General features: G+C 33.3%; 2 protein-coding genes across 2 annotated transcripts; both read right to left on the bottom strand.

Moving 5' to 3' along the window:
• Positions 1-1368: 1368 nt before the first annotated feature.
• LOC104246129 (oil body-associated protein 2A-like) lies at positions 1369-3698 on the bottom strand. The gene is made up of 4 exons (XM_009801884.2): positions 3452-3698; positions 2557-2639; positions 2109-2223; positions 1369-1628 (listed from the first exon to the last, which is right to left on the bottom strand). The coding sequence occupies exons 1-4, from the start codon at positions 3696-3698 to the stop codon at positions 1369-1371; spliced, it is 705 nt and encodes a 234-aa protein (XP_009800186.1).
• Positions 3699-5853: 2155 nt separating this feature from the next.
• LOC104246133 (protein NRT1/ PTR FAMILY 4.5-like) lies at positions 5854-11744 on the bottom strand. The gene is made up of 6 exons (XM_009801887.2): positions 11685-11744; positions 11412-11508; positions 9800-10017; positions 8458-8904; positions 7529-7656; positions 5854-6793 (listed from the first exon to the last, which is right to left on the bottom strand). Exons 1-6 carry the CDS (start codon positions 11742-11744, stop codon positions 5890-5892), a joined length of 1854 nt encoding a protein of 617 aa, XP_009800189.2. The 3' UTR covers positions 5854-5889.
• Between the last annotated feature and the right edge of the window lie 311 nt (positions 11745-12055).

Below are 12055 nucleotides of genomic sequence, written 5' to 3'. Positions count from 1 at the left end.
CCTCCAACCTCGCGTTAACTCCGATACGCGTTTCGTCAATCAACACTATATCATCGGCAAATAGCATGCACCAAGGCACCTCCCTTTGGATGTATCGCGAAAGTATATCCATCGCCAAGGAAAATAAAAATGGCCTAAGAACTGATCCCTGATGCAACTCCATCACCACGGGGAAATGCTCCAAGTCACTCCCGGAGCATTAGTGAATCCAACATCGCTACTCCGGTCACATGGCCAAGAATTGATACTCTGTATTGTTACCTATAACCTAATGCATTGTCATGTTTGCCTCTTAAAGTAACTTTTCCAGCTTTAAAATAAAAACATAAAACTCTATTGTTCTAGTTATGAGTCTTAACTACACCATTCGTTTCAATTTAGATAATGTAATTTCACTTGATATAAAATTTAAAAAGAAAAAAAAAACTTTTGAAATAAAGTGAAAGGGACAAAACCTTTGTGGGACCATAATATTTGGGTGACTATAAAATCTTCTCGTTAATAATAAAATAGGTAAAATAAAAAGGTTAAAGTTTAAATGCTTTATATATATATATAAATGTGTCATATATGTCATTTATATTGAAACGATAGAAAGTAATTTTTCTACACTTACCATTTTAAACCACCTTTGGTTGCTTCCGTTATACTTTGACCAATTGCTCCTATGCACGGAGAATTGTTTTACTTCCGATAACTACTATTATTGAAAAAGACCATTTTAACGTTTAAATAAAATCTATAATGTTAAAATTCCAACTTTCGACTCTTCTTACAAATTATTGGTACTTTATCATTCAAGTTACCTAAGTTGCTTCTCCATGTAAGCTATAGATCACGAGTTTAGTTTGACAGTACATAAACGTTTAGTTTGACAGTACATAAAATTTGACAGGAGTTTAGTTTGACAGTACATAAACGTTTAGTTTGACAGTACATAAAATTCGACAGTACACTGCCTATATCATATTCCTTGATATATGATCCACATGAACAGAAAATGCTTTGTGCACTCTCACCCGAGAACATTTTCCTTTCATTTATCAACACAGCATGACCTATTAAATTAATTAAAATATGGTAAAGGAAATATTTACAAAGCCGTTGTAGAAATTACCTTCCACGTAGCAAAATTGTCGCGTCTTTACCTCTATATATATGTACAAGAGATGATCACATAATTATCAAAGCATAATTAGCATGAACATACCATTTCATTGAAATATAAACTTTACATATGTACATATATATTCATATCCCTTATATGTGCCTTTATTTAATATATCCCTTATATGTGCCTTTATTTGTACATTACCAGCAAAATTTTAACATGGATACAAACTATGTAAAATCTCATAAACCACACACTCATGGAAATGGTGCTCGCTTCTTCATCTCAACATCCTCAACACCAATCGCAAAACCCTTGCCGTGCTGCATCCAATAATCCGCTTGCGGATTTAGGCGTCCGGGCTCGGGCAAATCGACCCGTGTAGTAGTTTTTATGGCATCGGTCGATATGTTGTACTTGTCATCTCTTTTCTTGACTAACCCTATGTTCACAATGCCCAAATCAACTGCCTGTGGAGACATCATCAGTGCTGGTGGTCCAATTGGTAACTTGTCACCTTAATTTGAAATTGCAAGTCAAATTAATAAGTACATATCCCAATTTGCTTGGTTTAAATGACACCAAGATAGCCACTTTAAATGGGCTGCTATTTAGAAATTAGCCAATACATTCTAAATTTCAGTTTTTCAATTTAATTTTTCTTTTGAACGAAAAAATTCTGAATCGTCCTGAATTTTTAATTTAAAATTTTAAGATAAAAGAAATAGTGGCTAATCTCTAAATAGCAGCCACTTTAGAAGGTTGCTATTTAGAAATTAGCAGTGCATTCTGAATTTCAATTTTTTTAGTTCGAATTTTCAAGACAAAAATGTCTTGAATTGTCCTGAATTTTAGATTTTTAGTTTATAATTTCTGTTATTTTAGTTTATAATTTCAAAACAACAGAAGTACTAGCTAATCTCTAAATAGTGTTGTCTACGCACTTGCCCATGGGCTCAAGAAATAAAAATATTTTTATTTAAAGAGCTTAACGTACCTCTATCAGTTTGCCACGTACACCAAAATTTGCCATAGGTCTTGGTAAGATTCTCCAGCTCAGGCCTTACAACCATTTCTGGTACTCTAGGAGTTATCCAAAGTCCTGATTTGATCTGGATTTAAATTTTCACAAAGATCAAATCATCATTAATTAATCTACTATTTCCCAACTAAGTTCAACTATTTTTTAGGGGGATGGAATCGAGCTTTACTATTAATTTTCGTTTTTAAAATTCAATAAAATACATGATCACAAGCTAAAAGAAAAAACATCTCTTCAAAATATTAATTTACACAATGTTTTTCAATTATTTGGAAGTAAGAACTTAAAAGTAGAAAATTGCAGTGAGACACAACCCTGGTTAGTTCATAGAATTAAAAATAAAAAGAACGAAATTCTCAACAAAAAAAAAAAAACAAATAAAGTGAAACATTAAGGTACAAACCTCGTGTGCATGAGAATGCCAAAGCTTTTGTTCTTCTTGAGGCAAAGTTTCAAAGATACGATCAGATATTATATACTCCACTCCTGCACATAATTCATATTCCAACAATTTATACCAAAAACATCGTACCCTGTCCCAATTTACGTGTTGTACTTAATTTTCCTTTATTTGTCCAAATAAAGTTTCATACTTCATTAGTTAAAAATAATTTAACCTTACACTCCTACTTTGTTCTTTGTGATGAGATTACTGGAAATGTTTCATAAATAATTTAACTTTAAACTTTCTACTTGAGATTGCCAGATCAAGATGATTCATAATCATATTTTAGACCATAAATTTCAAAAATCGTTTATTTTTTTCTTAAATTTCTTTCTGAATCAAACCACACTACGTAAATCGAAATGAAGGGAGTCAGAAACAGAGCCGGATGGATACTGAATTTCAAGAGGATGAATGCACTATTGTAAAGAAATATGATCTAAAATTCATATTTGACTGGTTTAACTTTAAACTCTCTTTTCATGACCCACTACACTTTAAAGTTGTAGGTTCAAAATTATATTTTTCTTTGATATTTTCGTAATTTTCACATATATATCTATACTCCGTAGTCCGTACGGAAAACAAAACTGTTCAGAGAGAGATTTGAACGGCCAATTTCACTCATAAAGTTGCATCCAATAATAATTACCACAACAATTTTTGAGTATGAATTCACGCACATATATTTAACTAATTTTGAAAAAAATATAATATTACTATATATAATTTACATAATTTAGGAAGAGAAGTATGAGTTCACGTGAACCCATATCCCTCAACTTGAATACGCCTCTGGACTCAGAAAAGGGTAGGTGTTCACATAAAAGGGTAGGTGTTCACGAAACCATACCGATAAGACGGCCGGTGGATTCATCGGAATCGTAAACGGCACTCTGGAGGAAATCTTGATTCAAACGAGTGACATAGTGATGAGTTTCGATTTGACGATGCATGTCATGACTATACATAGCAAAAGTACAAACATGTTGGTTCATTTGCTTGATAGGAGTCAAAGACTGCAACATTTGAGCTCCTTTATCAAGCATGTGTTGCTCCATTGACATAGGTTTTCCTGGTGGGATTGTAGCTGCAGCCATAGTAACAATATGAATTTGAGATGAAAAAGGTTCTTGAAATTAAAGTTGAGTTTTTTTTTTTTTTTTTTTTTTTTTTTTTTTATGGATTTGGGGTGATTTATATGAAGTGTTTTTGACGAGTACTGGAGTTGGAGGACGGGGAGGGGGTATAGGGATTGCCACGTAGACATGCATGGATTTTGAGGTGGCTGGTATTGATGAGAACTATGGCCACGTTGAGTTGCATAGGTAAGTTGATGTTCTTTTTTGAGGACACGTTTTGTAAATATTTGAAGTAGAAATAGTGCAGTTGGTTGAGGGAGAGACTGACACGAAAGACGACTACGTCAAAGGGCGACTATTAGTGTAGTATAGCACAGAGCAGATTCAGAATTTAAATTTAATAAGATTTAATTTTTAAAATTATTAGTATTAAATTTATTGTATGTTAAAATAGAAAGGGCCTAAAAATACCATTTAACTAATATAAATGGTCTATCTATGCTATTCATTAAAAGGTCGCAGTATTCATGCCACTAACGTTATACTTTTGGCCTATTTATGTCATTGTCTACTAACAGTTTCATTTTCTAGTTTTTAAATAATAAGAACTAATTTTTCAACCCCATATTTGCCACGTGTCTTTATATTACCGATTCTTCTTTACTTGACCCTATATTTCTTTTAACCCTGATTATGTATAATTAACCTTGCCCGATCTGATAAAATCCAACCATCTTTTAACCCAATCCCTAATTCCTTGTCACGACCCGATAAGATCAGTGGGGTCGAAAATTAGTTCTTATTATTTAAAAATCAGAAAATGGAACTATTAATCGACAATGGTATAAATAGGCCAAAAGTATAACGTTAGTGGCATAAATAGGCCAAAAGTATACCGTTAGTGGCATGAAGAGGGTGGTCTTTTAACGAATGGCATAAATAGGCCATTTATGTTAGTTGAGTGACATTTTTAGGCCTTTTCTGTTGTTAAAATTATGGATTCAGATCTATCATTTATTAAAATTTAGTAGATTTTTTTTGTGTGTGTGTATATATATATATATATTCGTATCGATAGTTATGAATTCAGATGAATCCTAGCCGAAGGATACATATACCCCTTAGAGTAGGCAGTGTATGGATCCAAATTTGAACAAACACGACCGTTGATGAGTACGACGAACGACGAGATGCTCACAGCTCGACATCTTGCAGAGGGCGACTTTAAGGCGAACAAGAGACGGTACGACCCTTGCAGTAGTGCAAGCCCATTAGGGGACATTAGGAATATTCTTTTGAATATTTCCTATAACTTGTCTTTTAGAGCTTAGAAAGGTTGGGTTCCTTATATATATAGCATGAAACAACTTTGTAAGGGGACACTTTTTTTGCTAATCCGTAATACTTGTTGTTAACTTGCTTACATAAAGGATTGAAAAAATTATTGTGGAAGGTTTTTTGATCTTGATGAGATAAATAATTCTTATCATCCGTATTCCTCCTATCTATCTTTCGTTCTAGAGATTATTATGTTTAACTAAGATTTACCCCTTCATTTTCTTTGATTGATTTGTTCAAAAAGGTTCCGATACCTTTTGAGTCAAACAGGCAGAGTGATCTGTTTATTTGGTTCCGCTAGAATTTTTAAGAGTTAATTTGTTTAGTTTTGATCGTGAATTTAGATATAAAACTTTAAGTTTTTAAAAATAAAATTTACTTATAGATTAAATTTACATATTTAAAAAGTGCCAATTAACGTTAAACTTGACGTGCAATAATATGCGATGAATTAATATATAGTTCTTGTCGTAATTTAAAAATTAATCTAGCTTTTTTCTCGTGTTCATTTTCCTCATGAACAACAGGTCTATTGGATTCCAATATTTGTTCTTTTCCATTCCAGTATTATTCGTTCCATTTATTTCACTTTAAGTATGAGAGTGGGAGAGAGAGAAATGTAACTCACCAAAGATATAAATAGAGTAAATAAAATGGAAAATATAAAATATTTTACTGGACAACTGTTACGCTATCTCTCTTTAGGAAACAATGACTTTAATATTGTGAAGCTAGCAAAGCAACTAATATTCCAAAATTTCTTAGTACAGAAAAAGAAGAAGAAGAAAAAACAAACTAAATTCTTTGCTAATTTAGCAAAGAAAAAATAAAGAAAAAACAAACTTCACTTTTAAATATTACATCAAAATCATCAATTTTCCTCTTGTGACTTCTTCATTTCCATTGAAGCATATACTCTACTATCATCCTGATCACTAGCAATTTTCTGTACCCTATACTTATACCTGCTAGCCACAATCAAATATATGCCAAAATTGACCATACTTAATACTGCCAACATCAAATAAAACAAATTCAAATGATTCCTATTAAAATTATTTCCAACTAACCAACCCCCACTATTTGTAATTTTTTTTGTTGCCTTATTCACTACTTTCACAACTATAGAACTCAAGAAATACCCTAATGACATTGAAGTCCAAAGAAAACAAGATGAAACTGATTTTAACTCTTTTGGTGCTTGAGAATAAAAGAATTCAAGAAGCCCCACATAAGTAAACATATCAGCTATACCAAATATGAAAAATTGAATTGATAGCCAAAATACACTAATTGGTAATGGTTGCAATATAGGGATGGCGTCGAGCATGTTGTTGTCACGTGCTACTTGTTTGCGTTTAACTTCTAAGATGGATGCTGCTGTCATAGATAAAGCAGATAGGACTAAACCAACCCCTACTCGTTGTAAATATGTTATGCCTGTTGGAATGCCTGTAAATTTGCGTAAAATTGGAACGATGATTTGATCGTAGATGGGGATAATTATGATCAAGAAAATAATTGGGATAATTGGTAATGAAGCAGGTGGTATGTGGAATTTATTTGTGATTCTTGTGTCCATTGTGAAACCTTGTTGAATAGAAAATGTTTGGAGTTGGGCAAGGCAAAGTGTCATGATAATTGTACAACAAAAAACTGGTATCATACTTAGTAGGATTTTTGCATTTTCTACTTGTGTAACTCTGCAAAGTTTCCATGGATTTGGTGTTTCAGATTGTTGTTGTGATGTTTGAATAGCTGCTTTGTCCAAGAACCTAGAAAAAGAAAAGTGACATTAAAATGAGGACATTTCACAATAATGTATTTTAATATGTTATAACAAGTTAGGGTAGCCCGGTACACAAGGCATCCAGCGTTTATGTAGAGTTCAGGAACGGGTCGCACCCAACAGAGTGTGATATAAACAGCCTAACGTAACCTAATGCAAACTAATGAGGACATTTCACATTAATGCATTTTAATATGTTGTAACAGGTTAAGACAACCCGGTGCACAAGGTATTCCGCGTTTACGCAGGGTTTAGGGAAGAGCCGCACCTCAAGGATTGTGATATAAACAGCTTAACCAAATGCAAGCATTAGTGGTTGCTTCCAGGGGCGGATTCAGTTCAATAGCTACGGATTCCCGTGAACCCGGTAACTTTTGTCTAGAACTTGTATTTGTATTGAAAAATTCATTAAATGTAAAAGAATATTAAGCTTGGAACCCAGTCTGTATATCCAGTTAGTATTATATATTAACTCGAGATTTTTATAGGAACCCATAAACCTAAAATTCTGGATCCGCCTCTGGCTGCTTCCAAGGCTCGAATCCCTGACTTATAAGTCACACGACAACTTTAACGTTGTACCAGGTTATCTATATATCTTATTCTCTAAACTACTAATTTCACTTATTATGGGCGATACCTAGAGTTATCTTTCAGGTGAACTGATAGTATAGAAATTTTGTCAAGAGTCCTAGATGTATGAAGCAGAGAGATAACTAACTTGTATGTATCAGTGTGAGGTAGAAATTCTGCTGGAATTGCAGCTTCCTTATCCTCATCAATTTCATAGAGATCAGCAGAATCCTCAGGAAGTTGAAGGTTTCTGTTTCGTACGGCTGCAACATATACCTGTCAATAACACCACAAGAAAACCAATCAAAATTAGAACAATCATTTCGAGTGACTCTTTTATTACAAAAAAAAAATAGTTTAGTGACTCTATGTAATACTTAATTAAAGTTGAGAGACTTTTTCGCTATAAAAAATAATTTAGTAACTTTGGTGCAACAAATAAAAAGTTGAATGACCATCTGTGGAAGGAAGCCTTTGAGCAACGGTAAAGTTGTCTTCGTGTGACCTATAGGTCAGGAGTTCGAGCCGTAGAATCAGCCATATATTGATGCTTGCATCAAGGTAGGCTACCTATATCACACCTCTTGGGGTGCTACCCTTCTTCGAACTCTGTATGAACGCGGGATATTTTTTGGATGATCATCCGTACGTAAAATTATCCCTTCCTTGTGACATAAAGAGAAATATAAGGATACTAAGACGTACAATAAAAACTTAATTGCATTGGGTATTTATGTCAAGCCTATGAAGACATGTGTCTTGTATGCATACACTTATACCTTAACGATGGTTAAGTGATGCGTATTTTCACTTTAATTTTTAACTGCTAAGATTAAATTTCTTGATTTGGTGTAAATACTGAATAAATAACAACAACAACAAAAAACCAGTAAGTTTTCACAAGTAGGGTATCGAGAAGGTAATGTGTACGTAGATCTTACCCCTATTCCGGGAGGATAGAAAAACTATTTCTGATAGACCTTCGGCTAGAGAGTAGATGGAAGGAAGCAATAGGCCACAAGTAGTAACAACAACACTATATTAAAGAAAACAAAAATATCAATCAAACAGCAATACCTGAAAAATCTCTGTGATGGCACTGCTTCCTTTAATAACAAATATTCTATACCATGGTAATCCAAGACAAAAGATTATTCCACCCAAGAACATAGCCATTGTGCTAACAAAAAATCCCCAATCCCATCCTTTATTTTCTTGAATCCAAACAATAAATGTTGTACTAATTGAACCACCAATGCACACTGCTAACAAAAGCCAATTAAAGAAACTTGACATTTGCAGTGTTTCTTTTTTGTCATTCTCATCAAATTGATCTGCACCATGTGATGGCAATGCAGATTTGATTCCTGCTGATCCAAGGGCTACTAAATAAAGAGCAATAAATAACAAGGCTGCATTTTTTCCACCAACTTTTTCACATGTTGATGTTGGATCAAGAATGTTGCAATTTTGTGGTGGTTTGTATTTTGGGTAGTGTGCTTGAAATGCTAGCAGTCCTAGTCCCTATCAAGTAGTTGGAAATTCATCAATTGAAAGAATATATAATGCTACATTCAGATTCAGTCTATAGTATTCAGCGGTAGAGTCAGAATTTTAAATAAGGAAAGTTAAAATATAAATAAAAAAGTAAACACATAAAAAAGGATAAGGGGATTCAGTATATAGTATACGTAAAAAGATTATCTAGTTACATAGTATAATTTTCAGCAAAGAGGTATCAATTAATGTGGCTCTGCTACCAACAATATCGGTCTATTAAAGAATATGCACACTTCTTAAAAAAATATTTACCGGTTTTAATTTAATAAGTATTTATCTAGCTATACAGGAGGAGTTTTGATACGGATCGTCAAAACTAGTAAAATCGTAACACTAAAATGCATTGTGGAATGCTCGAAACTCAAATTACCTGGATTCGTCACTGCACCCCCCCCCTCCTCCCCCGTGATACTCCAACCACCCCATGAATTGGTTAGCCTTGCGAATAATTTCATTACCTCCTAAGTAAGATCACGTCCTTCATTACGAGCTTGTAATTTTTGGCAAATGGTGTCAACTAAAGTGGCTCTGCTACTAATAGTGTCGGTCTATTAAAGATTATGCACACCTCTCAAAAAACACATTTAGCGATTTTAATTTAATAAGTATTTATCTAAACAATCTTTTATCTCTCCTTTTTAATTGACGTTTCACTAATTCAAAGAGTCAGGATAGATGAAAAAAGCACTACCTCCGTCTCATTTTATATGACAATTAACGTTTGACTAAGCACAGCGTGTAATAAAGAAAGAAAGATTTTTGAAACTTATAGTATAAAATAAGCTGTAAATATTTGTGTGACTACAAATTGTTTCTTATTTAGATAAACATAAACAGCATAAAGAGAGAATATGCATACCAAGAACTCAATCCAACAAGAAATAAGAACAGCTTTAAATCTGCCAATATAAGTGTCTGCTAAGATGGCCACAAGAACAGTAAGAATATAACTGGTTCCTGAGTAGTTGGTAACTTGAGTTGCTGCATCAGCTATATCATAATGCATCACTCCATTGAAATAAGTCACCAAAGTTACTCCCAATACAAGTGATGCCATGTTCTCACAAGCAAATGTACCTACAAAAATATTCAATTTAATATACAAAAAGTTAATGACTGAAAGTCTATTGAAGGATTTAAAAGAATCTGATAAGAAAATGAAAGTTAGGCCTAATTCAATCTAAAATGAGATGAGGATTATCCAGGATTATTTAAAGAGTCCAAACTGGACATCTCGAGCTTAATAATATAATTAAGATGGGGTCCAATATCGGACAAATCATGAATTAGGATGAGCTTGACTCTGACACCATATTAAGAAAATGGACCTTGTGCCTATTTCAGCCCCAAATGCTAAGCTCATGCGGTAAAAGGATTGCACAAGATCAAATAAAACATCTAAATTGTGGGGTCCATCACATCATCAATATAGGCATGTGCCTATATAATAATACCCGACAGAAGTTTATACTTGGTGACTATGGAGGAGAATCAAATTGCTCTAATAGAATACTTTGAGTCTACGGCTCTTTTGCCTTATAAAAGGAGGGCACTCTCTCAATTGTAAATACACCAAAAAGCAAAGAGAAGTAACAGAAGTTAGATAGAGTAATCCACAAATCATAGTATGTGAGATAAATAGTGAGTGTGAGTAATATTGTTGTAAGGTATTTAAAATAAAGAGTATTATTTCTTTCGAAGTTGTAGTAGTCTCTTGACACTACTAAATTATAATAGTGGTAATATTACTCTGCTCGGGTATTATATTTTATTCCGTTAAAAAAATTAGTGTCTTTGTTACTCTCTTATGTTATTGTTATTTATCGTGGATATTATTCCTGAGCGGAATTATTTTCTCAACATAAATCTCCAGCCCACAATCGAGGTTGGAAGTAAAATTTAACTTGAAAATGGCATTGGTTTGTTAGATCTTAATACTGACGCCTTCAGATTCATAGATAGTAGTTGATATAAAAGAAGAATATACATATATGAGGTATATGAATATTTTTTAATGGTATGAGTCCTTTCAAAGAAAATGTATAACAGCTTGGTACATAGACCATGGCAACAATATCGTAAAATATTAAGTGTATTTTTTAAACCGACTTAACTCAAAAAATAAGAGGCTATAGTAATTGATGGTTCGACGTGACAAATATGAAAATAGTGGAAAAGCTCTCATATTGTGGCCCACGAGGAGCTATGAAAGATGATGTAGGTTGAAATCCCTAGATAAGCCCATAAATCTTGATGATGTGTCGGCCATGTGGCACTACTTAGTTCGAGCATTGATTACTGAATATGCGAACAAAGTTCAACATTTAAGTTAATAAGCAAAAAAAAAAAAGTTGCATCTAAAGTGTAAGAATATTTTTAAATATTCTGCGAGGTCTTTTAGAAAAAATCGTCTAAATTCAGTAACAAACAGATAATGTCACACCACATTAAGCGCCGAGTCAATCATTTACCTAAAATGAGTGAAGAAGGACCTTGTCCTCCATGTTTATCCTTAGTAGCTATTCTTCCTCTCCAATCCACCTTTCCTTCAAGAAGTTGAGTCTTATCCTGCAAACAAGTGATTAAAAAGAAGAAAAAAAAGATTTAGAAAACAAACTTAGAACGAAAATACATAACAACAACAACAAGCATAGTGAAATCCCACACGTAGGGTCTGAGGAGGGTGAAGTGTACGCACACTTTACTCCTACCTAATGAAGGTAGAGAGACGGTTTCCGAAAGACTCTCTGTTCAAAAAATGGAAACAATAAACCGACAGTAGCAACAACCAAGTAAGTAGACATGGAAACAAATGAAAATAGGTGTAACAACAGATATCTAAGAATATGATACTATAAAAATAGATTCAGTCTTGCTGGAAATAGTGACACATGAGAACCAAAATGCATATAAGAATAAATTGTGTAATGGATGAAATATTGTCAAATTACCATAGTTGTTCAGATATTCTAATCTTATTGCATGCAAATAGAATGTTAAGAGTAGAAAGAATTTGGTAGGGAAATTTGGTCTGGATGTAGTACTATTTATTAAGGGACAAATACAATGAAATATTTAATTCCTACTTAATGAGTGGAGACAAATCTCTAAAATC

Source organism: Nicotiana sylvestris, chromosome 9 (assembly GCF_000393655.2).
Source record: "Nicotiana sylvestris chromosome 9, ASM39365v2, whole genome shotgun sequence".
Lineage (NCBI taxonomy): Eukaryota > Viridiplantae > Streptophyta > Magnoliopsida > Solanales > Solanaceae > Nicotiana > Nicotiana sylvestris.
Note: the sequence above shows the minus strand (reverse complement) of the source record. Positions and strands in the feature narration are given on the sequence as shown.

Bases quoted from the DNA above. Each gene is read 5' to 3' on its own strand.
- LOC104246129 (XM_009801884.2), bottom strand. From the start codon at position 3,698: ATGGCTGCAGCTACAATCCCACCAGGAAAACCTATGTCAATGGAGCAA. The intron at 2,640-3,451 runs GTATGGTTTCGT...AATTATGTGCAG, and splicing joins ATCCACCGGCCGTCTTATCG to GAGTGGAGTATATAATATCT. The intron at 1,629-2,108 runs GTACGTTAAGCT...TTTCAAATTAAG, and splicing joins TACGTGGCAAACTGATAGAG to GTGACAAGTTACCAATTGGA.
- LOC104246133 (XM_009801887.2), bottom strand. From the start codon at position 11,744: ATGTCTACTTACTTGGTTGTTGCTACTGTCGGTTTATTGTTTCCATTT. The intron at 8,905-9,799 runs GTATGCATATTC...ACTACTTGATAG, and splicing joins CTTGTTGGATTGAGTTCTTG to GGACTAGGACTGCTAGCATT. The intron at 6,794-7,528 runs GTTAGTTATCTC...TTCTTTTTCTAG, and splicing joins CCTCACACTGATACATACAA to GTTCTTGGACAAAGCAGCTA.